Raw genomic sequence first — 14,663 nt, forward strand, 5'->3', positions numbered from 1 at the left:
AAAATAAAAATATTTTTCATGCAGCACGTCCATATTTTCAGCAAGATTATAATTTAGTTGGGAAATCTGTCATTCATTTGAAAATAGGTTGTGTCAACCAAGCAAGCTTGAGAACCATTCTTCTACTCCTTTATAGTTTTCACTTAAACCTAACCACACCATTTATTTCCTTTTATCAACTATGAGTTTCACATTCCAACTAGGTGCTGCGAAAGTTTCTTCTGAATTCCTTACTGGGCTTATTAGGACTACCTTTCATTTTTATCCGAGTGCCTAATTTCAGAAACAATTCAAGTATGAGATGTTGACCACTGCTGACCAATTGTAACTACAAAGATTATTCAGACTATTGTGTTGCAGTCTGTTTTATTTGGCTTCGTGATAAGTCCAGAACAAGTTTACAGCAGAAAGAACTATGGTTTGATTTTCTGACCACCGTAACATTTTAATCCCAAATTTTTGTTAATTAAACAGCTCTTCCCAATTATACAGTTTGTACAGAAATTAATATTTGTGAGCTATTTACAATAGGTCAACAATTTGTATACCCAAAGGTGAAAAATCATCCTGCATAACAATGCAAAATATGGATTAAATACAAAAGGATGTTGTTTTGGCAGATTAATTCTGTACTTATTATCCAATAGCACCGGTGGAGTGAAGTACAGCATCTTTGAAGAATTTCAGGCAACTCCATTTTTCTTTCAGTGGTAGTTCTTAGAAAAAAAGTTTTCTTTCTTGTGATGAGTTGCTGCAGTGTTATACTAAAGAACTAAGTTAAATACCTTTATTTCCACCCACATTCAAGTATATTATAAAAAAATATATTTCAATACTGCACAGAGTTTATCAAGATTAGCTAATTTCCCCAAAGGTGTCATTATTTGTACATGCAAAAATCATTTTGCAGAATCAGCGTGAAGGAAACTTCAGCAGCAATCCCAAAATGCTTAAAAATGCTGTCTCTAGTTTAGGAATTAAAACAAAAACTCTCCTTAAAAAAAAATGAATTCATTCAATAAATATGGGGGTTAAAAAGCAGTGCTAGGCATTTTGGCTCGACTTTCCAAAAACAGCAAAGAAAAACTGGAAATCTGGGTTGGGCGAGATCACAGCAGAAATTTAAGCAGTTTTAAGATTGATTTCAGACAATGTTGAAAATTAGAAGCACACATAAACACTTGGATCTACTTGACCGAGAAAGCTTGAAGTGTTTTGATAACAGTTTACAATCTAAGCAAAGGATGAGTGTCTCAAAAGAAATTCACATGATCACCAAGATCTCTGCTGGTCTGCAATATTTCTGCATTAGCTTAAAAAAAGTTTCTGGCACTCCATACTGATTAATGATTTCCATATTAGCACTATTTTGTCTTTTAGCATCTAACATTGTTCAGAATTCCCCAGGATTGTGCCAAAATTTACAAAATTCCCTCCCACTTATGAAAATGAGCATGCTACTGGAACCTTGCTAAAATTCTCTTCTAAATGTCTAAATTCTTATAGGGGTGTAATAAACAGAATTAAAAAGGAGTCTATGGCTTTGAGCATCACATTTCAACCAAACATTCTGGAATATTTGGATCTCAATTTCTTGGACTTGCCTTATTGGGGCAAAATAGATGATCTTGATCACAATGTATCCATTGAAACAAACTTAAGAGGAAAAGCCACCTTTGTTCATCGCCCTGAGTGTAAACTCAAAGAAAACAGGGCTGCACCTTACAATGAAGATGAAGCATGTCTCAAGATGACAGCAGAATAAGTTATAAACATCTACTAATTTAAGGAAACAAAAAAAAGTATTATTTTGTAATTACATGATATTGACTATCATATTACATTGTCACAGTTTATCTGGAACCTTCATTGAAAAAGGGTGTCAAAAATATTTACAAACCGAGCTGTACATATTTTTTGCAGCAATATACAGATAATTCTCCATCTTGTACATATATTTGACAAATTATGAGCAGCTTCCAGTATAGTTCTACACTGCGAGAAGGTTGTTCATCTCCCACTTTTGTGTCATCTTTGCAGAGTCACAGTCAGAAATGAAAATCTTGTGATCAACTTCAGAGCGGTCCAAACACTTGCCTGTGGGAATGTGTGTGAATCTGTGCAAAGTCTGAAATAAAAAAGATAGACAAGCTACTATCAATCACACAGTCAAGGTGATTAAACTAGGCTTTCAGCCCGGAAATGGAATAAATAAAAACATCAACCAACTAGCTGCTTTCAAACAATTCCACCTAAAAAAAGTTAAGAGGTTGGTTGTCTGTTCACTCCAGAGTTATCCATGGGATGTTGTGGACACAGAATAGTTGCCATCTTCACTCCTGCAACAGTCAGACAGTTCTGCTTTACATTTAAGCAAGTCAGTTTGGCGTTTCTATTTTAACAGGCACAAATGTAAATGAAGGTAACGCAGCTGTAATGAACAATCATAAAGGCCTAACTAATATTGGGGTTATACAAAAAAAAGAGAAAAATGCAAAAAAATGCTGGTGGGAGATGAGAGGATGGGGAAAAAATGATACAAGGGAGACTTCATGATTATCCCTAGCCCAGTAAATCAGGTGTAAAAGTCAAGAATAAAGCATTTTCAACCACATTCAGCAAGTCATGCTAAAGAGAAGGTCTGAAGGTGAATAAATCACCTGGACCAGATGGACCACAATCCAGAGTTCTGAAAGAGATAGCTGAGTACATTGTGGAGGGAGTGGTGGTGATCTTTGGTGAATCAGTGGAGCCAGGGAGAGTCCCAGAGGACTGTGAAATGGCTAATGTAACACCCCTGTTTAAGAAGGGAGGGAGGCAGAAGACAGGAAGTTATGGATTGGTTAGCCTGGCCTCAGTCATTGGAATGATTATAGACTCAATTATTAAGGCTGAGATTGCATAGTACTTGGAAGTGCATGGTAAAATAGGGTAGAATCAGCACAACTTGTCATGGGAGGTCATGTCTGACAAATTTGTTAAAATTCTTTGAGGAGGTAATGAGCAAATTAGACAAAGGAAAACCAGTGGACATGATCTACTTGGATTTCCAGAAGACCAGTTACAAGGCGCAACACAGGAGCCTGCTAAATAAAATGAAAGCCCATGGTATAGGGGGATAGGTACTGGCATAGATGGAGGATTGGCTGGCTGGCAGAAAGCACAGAGTGGGGATAAAGGGATCTTTTTCAGGATGGCAGATGGTGACTGGCAGAGTTTTGCTGGAGTCAGTGTCGGGGCCACAACTTTATTTTATACTGTAACGATCTGAACAAAGAAAGGGAGGGCATTGTCACTAGGTTCGCAGGTACATGGAGGGACAAGTAGCGTTGAGGAAGCAGGGAGGTTGCAGAAGGACACGGACAGGCTGGGAGAGTTGGCAAAGAAATGGTAAATGGAATACAATGTTGGAAAGTGTGAAGCTATGTAACCTGGTAGGAAGAACAGAAGTTTCTAAAATGAGGAAAGGCTGCTGAAATCTGAAGCACAAAGGGTCTTAGGAGAGCTTGTTCAAGATTCTCTTAACGTTAACACGCAGATCAGTTAGCAGTCAGGCAAATTCAATGTTAGCATTCATTTCAAGAGTGTTAGAACACAACAGCAGAGATTGCTGAGGCTGTGTGATCACATTTGGAATATTGCAAGCAGTTTGGATCCTGTATCTGAGGAAGAATGTTCTGACATTGAAGGGGATCCACAAGAGGTTTACAAGAATGATGTCAGGGTTGAAGAGTTGTATGACGAGTAGTTGAGGACTTTGGCCTGAACTCAATGGAGTTTAAAACAACTGGGTGGGTGGGTGGGTGGGTGGGGGCGGGGAGAGGAGAATGACCTCATGGAAATGTACACAATTCTGAGACCAGGACAGAGTGGTTACTGAGAATATTTTTCCACTAGTGGGAGAAACTAGGTGGAATGAGAGGGTAGTAAATATGTAGAACTTATTGCCACAGAAGGCTATGGAGGCTGAGTCACTGAATGTATTTAAGACAGGGATAGATAGGTCCTCTATTGGTTAAGGGGATCAAGGGTTACAGGGAGAAGGCAGGAGAATGGAGGTGCAAAAGGCATTAGCCAAGATCGAGCGGCAGAGCAGGCTCGATGGACTTAATGGCCTAATTCTGATCTTACATCTTACAGTCTAACGTTAGCCTCACAGCCTTGTGTCCCGTGGCATCACACGTGCACATCTAAACATTTCTTAAATGTTATGAAGGTTTCTGCCTGAACTACCCTGACAGGCAATGAGCTCCAGATTCCCAACACCCTTTGGGTTAAAAAATGGTTATCCTCACATCTCCTCTAAATCTTCTGCCCCTTACCTTAATTGTATGCTTCTGGTCACTGATCCCTCCAAGGGGACAAGTTTTCCTAACTATATCTCTCATAACTTCGTACATCTCAATCATGTCCCCTCTGAATTTCCTCTGCTTGAAGGAAAACAACCCCAGTCTGTCCAATATCTCTTATTAAAACTGTCCAGCCCAGGCAACATCCTGGTAAATCACTTCTGCAGCCCCTCCAGTGCGATCACATCCCTCATACAATGTGGATTCCAGAACTGCACAAAATACTGTAGTTGTCCCCAATCAATATTTAAACAAAAAGTACAGCAGATGCTGGAAATCAGAAACAAAAACAGAAACTGCTGTAAAATCTCCATAGGTCTGGCAGCATCTGCAGAGAGAAATCAGAGTCAACGTTTCGGGTCTGGTGATTCTTCTTCTTCAGAATGTATATTAACAGGAATAATCAATATTTTATACAGTTCCAGTATAACCTTCAAGCTCAAACTCCCTGCTTGACCACTAAAGGCAGCCTACAGAATTTTGGAAGATGATAGCCAGTGGATTCACTATGTCCACAGTCACCTCCTTTAGTACGCTGGGATGCACTGGAGATTGATCACCTTTTGGTTCCATTAATTTCTCCAGCTCTTTTTTTAAAAATAAAGCTTATTCGAGGTTGAATTAATCATGTTCCACTCCTCACCGTGGGGGACTCAATTACTAGTGGTCATGAGTTCAAAGTGAGAGGAGGAAAGTTCTTTATGCAGAGGGTAGTGGGTGCCTGGAACGTGTTGCCAGTGGAGGTGGTAGACGCAGACATGTTAGCGTCTTTTAAGATGTATCTGGACAGGTACACGGATGGGCGGGAAGCAAATGGACACAGACCCTTAGAAAATAGCTGATAGGTTAGACAGAGGATCTCGACTGGCGCAGGCTTGGAGGGCCAAAAGGCCTGTTCCTGTGCTGTAATTTTCTTTGTTCTTTGTTCTATTAAGCTTGCACTGTACAAATTACATTGAACGTACAGCACACGAAAAGAAATGCTGTTTAGTCCAAGTGGTATGAGTAAGCATTTACGCTCCGCATGAACCACTTTCTATCCATTCTTCATCCAACACTATCAGCATGACCTTCGATTCTTTTCTTCCTAATGTGTTTCTATAGTTTCCCCTTGAATGCATCTATGCTATTCACCCCACAATTATTCCTTGTGGCAGCTATGTACGTTTATTAAATTCAGTGAGTGGGTTACAACATTTCGTTTCAAAATGTAATGAAAACACCTACGCTGCAGTCGCACAATGAAAGTTTCATCATAATTTCTATATCCTGCTCATTCTCCAGGTAAAGAGACATCTCTGAATCCTCTTTTGGATTGTTAAAATTTATGATTTTTTTAGTTCTGGTATTCACACAATGAAAAAATATTCCCTACATCTACAGTGTCAAATCCTTTCATAATTTTAAAGGCATTAATTAGGTGACCTCAATCTTCTCAATTGTAGAAAGAAATGTCTTGCCAGTTTGGCAGAGGGCAAAAAAAATCTTTACCTTAAAGTACTGCCAGTCTTTATACACATCCATGTTACAGTGTGTAATCATAACCTTTGAGCCATCAGGTCCTCGGGTCAAGCACTGGTCATACTGCATCAATTGGTTGGCTTCATTGATTCGAAACAGCTGGAAAACAGTGTTCGCTTCGTGAAACTCCAAATTTTTGTTCATTTCTAACAACTAATACCAGGATCAAAACAATTTTATACCTACAAGAAAGTTCCTTAGTTTCAAACCATCTATAAAACCTTTAATACCATTTACAAAAAGAGATTCAGAAATGGTCAGATAAGCAGAAACACTGAGAATGCAAATCTATACAAAAAAATTCTGAGAGGACATAATGAATAGGATTCAAAGAAGGGTATAAACAAGAGAACCACAATCCACATTATACAGGTTTCTACTTTCTTGACATCTCTGCCCAGTTGGAGCCTATACATTCTAGCACACTCCAGACTGTGTGTTACCCAGGTACTTTCTGAAGCTCCCAACTGCGGATATAAACAGGTAATGGTGCATTGCAGGTTGATAGTGATTTGGTGGTGGACCGTTAAGACAGGGGTGCCATCTTAGATTATGGACCCGAAATTCCTTTCCTTTAGTGCCATAGACCGGAATTCTCACAAAACATTACTTCCTTTTAAAGCATACAACACAGAGATTCACTTCAAAATAGTATTCAGATAGGAGGTTCAACAAAGGAAGGGGTATTATCTTAGGATGGTATGGCCAGAAGTGAATGGATGGTAATGGTGGTAACAAATGGTACAGATGTGAAAAGAAGGCATAACTGGGAAATGAGAAAGGCAAGAAGCAATCATTTGGCAATGAGATAAACTGACAGCACTATATTTTTAGCAGAACAGTTGTTAGTAAGGTTGGAGGGGTGAATGGAACATTGACTAGTTTAGTAGGTTTAAAAGAGTATCAGCAAATGGAGTGGGGTGGGCGAGAAGGGGGAATGTGAACTGAAATGATTGGAAGAGGACAGTGTGCATCCACAAAAGGCTGGTGACTTGAACTGGGTCCAGTATCTCTGTACATGGGGTAACAGGTTGAAAGTGAGGGAATTGCATCATTTGCCAAATGGTACACAATTTGGGATAAAGCTAGAATTAATATAGCACAGGTGATTTTAAATGCCAATTTTGTTTGTAGTTTCCTTGATATTTACACGGTACTTCTGTCAGTACACTTAAGGAGAAAAATGTCACTTCAAATTTTCAGTTAATGGGAGAACGTTTCAGGATTCGGGGGTTTGGTGATTTCCATTTCTTTCAAAAAGAAGAGAAAGCTGTGATAGAAATAGCTTATTAGATACTCAGAGTGTGGGCATTGTTCTGGATGTGAGTTTGCTCGCTGAGCTGGAAGGTTAGTTTTCAGATGTTTCGTCACCATTCTAGGTAACATCATCAGTGAGCCTCCGACGAAGCGCTAGTGTCATGTCCTGCTTTCTATTTATCTGGTTAGGTTTCCTTGGGTTGGTGATGTCATTTCCTGTTCTTTTTCTCAGGGGATGGTAGATTGGCTCCAAGTCAGTGTGTTTGTTGATGGAATTCCGGTTGGAATGCCATGCTTCTAGGAATTCTCGTGCATGTCTCTGTTTGGCTTGTCCTAGGATGGATGTGTTGTCCCAATCAAAGTGGTGTCCTTCCTTATCTGTATGTAAGGATACGAGTGATAGTGGGTCATGTCGTTTTGTGGCTAGTTGATGTTCATGTATCCTGGTGGCTAGCTTCCTGCCAGTTTGTCCAATGTAGTGTTTGTCACAGTTCTTGCAAGGTATTTTGTAGATGACGTTCGTTTTATTTGTTGTCTGTATAGGGTCTTTTTATTGTGTGGGCATTGTATTTATTGCCAATTAATTTATTGCCCTTAACTGAGTGGTTTGCTCAGCTATTTCAGAGGACAGTTAAGAGTCAGTAATGTGCTTCTGAAATTTCATTTCAAAGCAAGACTTGGTAGAGGGAGCATAATTTCTCAGCTGAAAAGGATAATAGAGAACCAGATGAATTTTTTATAACAATCTAGTAGTTAGTGGGTATATTACTCATACTGCTTTTGAGGAAAGGATTGCAAAGATGATTCTGGATAGGAGCGAAAGTAACAAGGTAGTTGTTATGGGGGATATTAACTTTCCAAATATTGACTGGGAATGCAATAGTTCAAGTACTTTAGATGTATCAGTTTTTGTCCAACATGTGGAGCATTTCCTGACACAGTATGTAGATAGCCCAACAAGAGGCAAGGCCACATTGGGTCTGGTACTGGGTAATGAACCAGGCCAGGTGTTAGATTTGGAAGTAGGTGAGCACTTAGGTGATAGTGACAATTCGGTTACATTTACTTTAGTGACGGAAAGGGATAGGTGTATACCGCAGGGTAAAGAGTTATAGCTGGAGGAAAAGGCAATTATGAGGCAATTAGGAAAGATTTAGGATGCACAAGATGGGGAAGGAAACTGCAGGGCTGGGCACAATTGAAATGTGGAACTTGTTCATGGAATAGCTACTGCGTGTCCTTGATAAGTATGTACCTGTCAGGCAGGGTGGAAGTGGTCAAGCGAGGGAACCGTGGTTTACTAAAGAGGTTGAATCTCTTGTCAAGAGGAAGAAGGAGGCTTATGTAAAGATGAGGCATGAAGGCTCAGTTAGGGTGCTTGAGAGTTACAAGTTATCCAGGAAGGATCTAAAGAGAGAGCGAAGAAAAGCCAGGAGGAGACATTTGAAGTCTTTGGCAGATAGGAGCAAGGAAAACCCTAAAGCTTTCTTTAAGTATGTCAGGAATAAAAGAATGACTAGAGTGATTAGGGCCAGTCAATGACAGTAGTGGGAAGTTGTGCACAGAGTTCGAAGAGATAGGAGAGGCACTAAATGAATATTTTTTGTCAGTATTCACACAGGAAAAAGACAAATTGTCGAGGAGAATATTGAGACAGGATCGATGTTCATAAGGAGGAGGCGTTATCTACTTTCACACTTGCCAGAATTGCTAAGTCCCCAGGGTCAGATGGGGTCTATCCTAGGATTCTATGGGACAATAGGAAGTAGATTGCAGAGCCTTTGGCTTTGATCTTTACATCGTCATTTACTACAGGAATAGTGCCAGAAGACTGGAGGATAGCAAATGTTGTCCCCTTGATCAAGAAGGGGAGTAGAGACAACCCTGGTAATTACAGACCCAGTCAGCCTTACTTCGGTTGTGGGTCAAGTGTTGGAGAGGATTATAAGAGATAGGATTTATAAGCATCTAGAAAGGAATAATTTGATTAGGGATAGTCAACACGGTTTTGTGAAGGGTAGGTCACGCCTCATAAACCTTATTGAGTTCTTTGAGAAGGTGACCAAGCAGGTGGATGAGGGTAAAGCAGTTGATGTGGTGTATATGGATTTCAGTAAATCATTTGATAAGTTTCCCCATAGTAGGCTATTGCAGAAGATATGGATGCAGGGATTGAGGGTGATTTAGCGGTTTGGATCAGAAATTGGCTAGCTGTAAGAAGACAGAGGGTGGTGGTTGATGGGAAATGTTTATCCTGGAGTTCAGTTACCAGTGGTGCACTGCAAGGATCTGTTTTGGGGCCGCTGTTGTTTGTCATTTTTATAAATAACCTGGATGAGGGTATAGAAGGATGGATGAGTAAATCTGCGGATGACACTAAAGTCAGTGGACTTGTGGGTAGTGCGGAAGGATGTTGTAGGTTACAGAGGGTCATAGATAAGCTGCAGAGATGGGCTGAGAGGTGGCAAATAGAGTTTAATGCAGAAAAGTGTAAGGTGATTCACTCTAGAAGGTGTAATAGGAACATTGCGTACTGGGCTAATGGTAAGATTCTTGGTAGTGTGGATAAGCAGAGGGATCTCGGTGTCCACGTGCAAATATCCCTGAAAGTTGCCACCCAGGTTGATAGGGTGGTTAAGAAGGCGTACACAGTGTGTTAGGTTTTATTCGTAGAGGGATTGAGTTTCGGAGCCATGAGGTCATGTTGCAGCTGTACAAAACTCTCGTGTGGCCACACTTGGAGCATTGCGCACAGTTCTGGTCGCTGCATTCTCGGAAGGATGTGGAAGCACTGGAAAGGGTGCAGAGGAGATTCACCAGGATGTTCCCTGGAATGGAGGGAAGGGTCTTATGAGGAAAGGCTGACAGACTTGAGGCGGTTTTCGTTAGAGTGAAGGTGGTTAAGAGGCGACTTAATAGACATACAAGATGATCAGAGGATTAGATAGGGTGGACAGTGAAGACCGTTTTCCTTAGATGGTGATGGCCATCACAAGGGGACATAGCTTTAAATTGACGGTTGATGGATATGGGACTGATGTCAGAGGTAGGTTCTTTACTCAGAGAGTAGTGAGGGCGTGGAATGCCCTGCCTGTAACAGTAGCAGACTCGCCAACTTTAAGGGCACTTAAATGGTCATTGGATGATAATGGAATTGTGTAGGTTAGATGGGCTTCAGATTGGTTTCATAGGTTGGTGCAACATTGAGGGCTGAAGGGCCTGTACTGTGCTGTAATGTTCTATGTTATTCTACATTCATTGATGAAATCTCAAGAATCCATTGTGAAATTTGAGCTCGTGTCTCCAGATCATTAATGAACAGGTTCTGGATCACCAATCCAGTTACACATATACCACCCTTCAACCAAAATTTGCAGGAGAAATTCAGCAGGTTTGGCAGCATACATAGTAAGTAAAAGAATTAAAATTTCAAGTCCAGTGACCCTGCATTAGAATAGGCCGTTACACTATCCTACCGTTCTAATGAGATTGATAGATTACTAACTCATGCTCCCCCTGCACTTGAGTAACCAGAATGCAGGAAATCATCATTTTTGTTAACAAGCATTTCCTCATGCATTCATTCAACACTTTGGCTGCCGAAATGTCAAGCAAAGACAAATATCAAAATTACCATCTCTGACTTGTCATTCACTAAATTTATAAGCATTTTGCTGATTAATGTATAAATCCAGTTGTTAGATGAAATTCATACTCTTTTACTTGTCATTTTGAAATTGGCATAGTTACCTGATTTCCTCCCATTCTGTGGCAAGGTCCCAGTTCAACAAACCCACCATTGGTATGGCCCATGCTGTCTATGCAATAATCAGATTCATATCCTCTGATCTGAAATGAAAAGGTGAAAGGCTCATTTGAAAAATACGCAAATATATGCAATTATTGAACTCTCTTAAATTATTAACTTGTATGTAGGATAGTCAGTCAGACAACAAATAAGATGTCCAAAGCTACACTTCAGGTATGCTTGCAAGCAAACATGATATGAAGAGCAGAGTCAATGATTTTCAAACCTGGGAGCCACAAGCTGATGGTAAGAGGAACATGGTGACACTACCTATGGTCTGATGTTCAATACCATGACGACCAGTGGCTACAGATTAAAAAAAAGCAGAATTAGGCCATCAGGGTATTGAGTCTGCTCTGCCATTTGATCATGGTTGGTACGTTTCTCAAACCCATTCTCATGCCCTTTCCCCTGAACCCTTGATCCCATCACTAACCAAAAACATATCTGTCTTAAATACAGCAACGAAAATAAATCACAACGACACTTGGTAGTTTCTTTAGTGGCAGAACATGCCTGTTAGCAATTGGCTTCTTCAACCATCAGCAAAAGGAAGACTCTATCCGAAATGAATTTGCTTGCTGTGTCCATTTTTTTCATAAAAAGATGTTGTAAAATATTAACCCATGCTTAAGGATTTAGGTAAAATTATTTAATTATTGGTCCATACTTTAGAACTGGCACAAACAGGGGTCACTTACAAAGGTTCCAAATCAAGTTTACAAAGACTTTCATCAGGTTCTTAATAGAGATCTGGTTGCAAAAGTGAAAGGTTCACAGCACAGTTCCTCTCTTCTACGCCCTCACAATATGCTCTCAAACCCCATTCTTCTTTTGACACTGAAGATGACAAATTCACTCTGGAATACAGCCCCAGCAGCCTTCTGCAATCTCAAATTCAGTCACAGAGGAGTCTAAGAAGTGTGAACGCAGGCAAGTTGCATTTTCATTGGCCGCATTATTGTCAATTAAGTTCGATTCTCAACTGCTGGCCCAATCTCAGCAGGCTTCCACTTTGCGAGGGGTTTGGGCATAGCCAATTAAAGTATTAAAGCTAGTGGCTTGGCTGAGATGATTCCCACAGATTAAGTCTGACTTCTTCATTTATAAGGCTAACATACTGCATCATGGCAAAATTTACACAGTGCCAGAGTTGCAACCAATTATTGATTAAATCTGCAATGTTTCAATTAGGTTGTAGACAGCAGTGACTTTTCTCATGACGCTTCTGGGGAATTATTATCAATAGCTGCTATGTGAAAAAAACTCCAATATCTAATCTAGATTGAATATGCAATGGAAATATTACCTCTCCCCATTCTACATTTTTAGCCGGTAATGGGTAATGGTCTGGAATGTCATAAGCTATTTCTTCCATAAACCATTTAAAACTCTTGCAGTTGTGTTCTTCACGAAATTTCTTGAGCTCAGATATATCTCCGTGAGCCATGGCTTTTGTTTCTGGACGACTTGCATAAAAATAGTCGGCGTATTCATCCCACCAAACTTCAACAACTCGAACATAATTCTATAAAAATAGTAATGTTAATAAAATAATTTTAGGACTAGCATGAGATCAAAAGGTGAAAAATTATTCAAATGCCTCCAAAACTGACCAAGATGGGACAAAATAATTTGGTTCAAAATATTCAGAAAATGCAAACTACCATGAGGTAACTTTGGAAAATGAAATGCTAGACCTCCAAGTTATGTGAGAGAAGATGTAGAGAAACTAGTATTTACTATTTGATCCACAGGCTGTGGAATGAAAACACCGATTTCCACATGTAATCAGTACTTCATCTTATTTCACTTGTCTGTATGTGGCCTGGTGGTTTTTGTACAGTATCTTCAAGATTGCTACCTGGTGTTGCAGTGAGCATCAGAAGAGAATATTAGCTGTTTGAGGCCTATTTGTTGCACTCTATGGTATAGGGAAAAATGTTTAATTAAAGACGATAGTCATAGCTTGCTCCTGTGAAACATCTTTCAATGCTTTCCAGTTTTAAAAGTGGTATAGAAATGCCAGTTCTGCACTAGGTAATGACCAAGGCTTTTAATTGTAATAGTTCTGGGTTTTTTAATACAACTTGATCACAATTACCTTTCAGTAATCTGTACAGAGTCAACTTATTCCATATAGTTTAGGAACGATCACCACCAGTGAACGCCAAGTGCTTTAATTAGGTTCAATGAAGTGGTTTTCTAGCATGTACTTAACCCGTGTTTCTAGTTGAGCTGGTTTTTCTGGGCTCAACTGATAAGGATGTTGTTTTATCGGTCCCGACGTTATGTTTTGCTAATATACATTCAGATGTGTCTCTACAGATGATCTTATACTTCCTCAGTAGTCTTACAAGATATTTCCATTGTCCTTTTCTAGCTGGACAAAACCAAAGAAAGCTCACTTCAAGTGTTGTCTACCTCTACTTATTGTCTCAATCATTTTCCATCACTCTTACCACCTGACACATTTGTTCTTCCTCATCCTCTTTAGTCTTATGATGCTGTTTCAACACGTTTATGTTTCTGTAAACAATTCTTCCTCTTCTCGGGGGTGTTTATCAGATAAGCCACTTTAATAACTCTCTATTTTTGAATGGACCACTGAATTTCACTTGGGCAAATTCTATTCCTGGATCTTAAGGAATTTTAGAAAAAAAGAATTGACCTTTAAAAAAGTCTCTCAACTTTTCCACCTTTGGCCTAGCTCTAATTGTCATTAAAGGAATAGCTCTGAGAATCAACTTGTCATATCTAGAAAATTAAGGATGTACTAATGACCTTCTTTCTTTTCCAAGGATGGTCCTACAATGTCAACTAACCAGGATATTGTAGCAAAAACAGAAAATCCTGGATAAGCAAGTTTGCAGATGACACAAAGGTCGGAGGTGTCGTTGACAGTATAGAGGGCTGTTGTGGGCTGCAGTGGGACATTGACAGGATGCAGAGATGGGCTGAGAGGTAGCAGTTGGAGTTCAACATAAAACTTTGGTTAGACCACACTTGGAATACTGCGTCCAGTTCTGGTCGCCCTATTATAGGAAAGATGTGGATGCTCTGGAGAGGGTTCAGAGGAGGTTTACCAGGATGCTGCCTGGACTGGAGGGCTTATCTTATGAGGAGAGGTTGACTGAGCTCAGACTTTTTTCATTGGAGAAAAGGAGGAGGAGAGGGGACCTAATTGAGGTATACAAGATAATGAGAGGCATAGATAGAGTTGATAGCCAGAGACTATTTCCCAGGGCAGAAAAGGCTAACACGAGGGGTCACAGTTTTAAGCTGGTTGGAGGAAAGTATGGAGGGGATGTCAGAGGCGGGTTATTTACACAGAGAGTTGTGAGAGCATGGAATGCGTTGCCAGCAGCAGTTGTGGATGCAAGGTCATTGGGGACATTTAAGAGACTGTTGGACATGCATATGGTCACAGAAATTTGAGGGTGCATACATGAGGACCAATGGTCGGCACAACATCATGGGCTGAAGGGCCTGTTCTGTGCTGTATTGTTCTATGTTCTATCTCATGAGTTGGTAATATAATCGTGACCCATTTAACCAACAGTAATACGAGAAGCAGAATGCTATTCCAACTCAATACTTTTACGTAATAATTCCAAAAAGAAGCACCAGAGATTCATCACCCATATCAAGTGCTTGGTGGAAGAGGAACAAATTTACAAGAAAATTACACACAAATGTAAACATCATGGTTATAATGGGTGGCTCTA

At 40.0% G+C, this 14,663-nt stretch overlaps 1 protein-coding gene across 2 annotated transcripts in view; it reads right to left on the minus strand.

The window, feature by feature from the left end:
* Window positions 1-349: 349 nt before the first annotated feature.
* galnt7 (UDP-N-acetyl-alpha-D-galactosamine: polypeptide N-acetylgalactosaminyltransferase 7) overlaps window positions 350-14,663 on the minus strand; it is a 126,595-nt gene continuing 112,281 nt past the window's right edge. For both annotated transcript variants that reach the window (XM_048526979.2, XM_048526978.2), the window contains exons 9-12: window positions 12,245-12,463; window positions 10,878-10,976; window positions 5,841-5,969; window positions 350-2,128 (exon numbers count right to left, since the gene is read on the minus strand). In XM_048526979.2, coding sequence (XP_048382936.1) covers window positions 1,991-2,128; window positions 5,841-5,969; window positions 10,878-10,976; window positions 12,245-12,463 — 585 coding nt within the window. In that variant the 3' untranslated portion in view covers window positions 350-1,990. The remainder of the gene's footprint in view (window positions 2,129-5,840; window positions 5,970-10,877; window positions 10,977-12,244; window positions 12,464-14,663) is intronic.

This window comes from Stegostoma tigrinum, chromosome 3 (genome assembly GCF_030684315.1).
Source record: "Stegostoma tigrinum isolate sSteTig4 chromosome 3, sSteTig4.hap1, whole genome shotgun sequence".
Taxonomy (NCBI): Eukaryota; Metazoa; Chordata; class Chondrichthyes; order Orectolobiformes; family Stegostomatidae; genus Stegostoma; species Stegostoma tigrinum.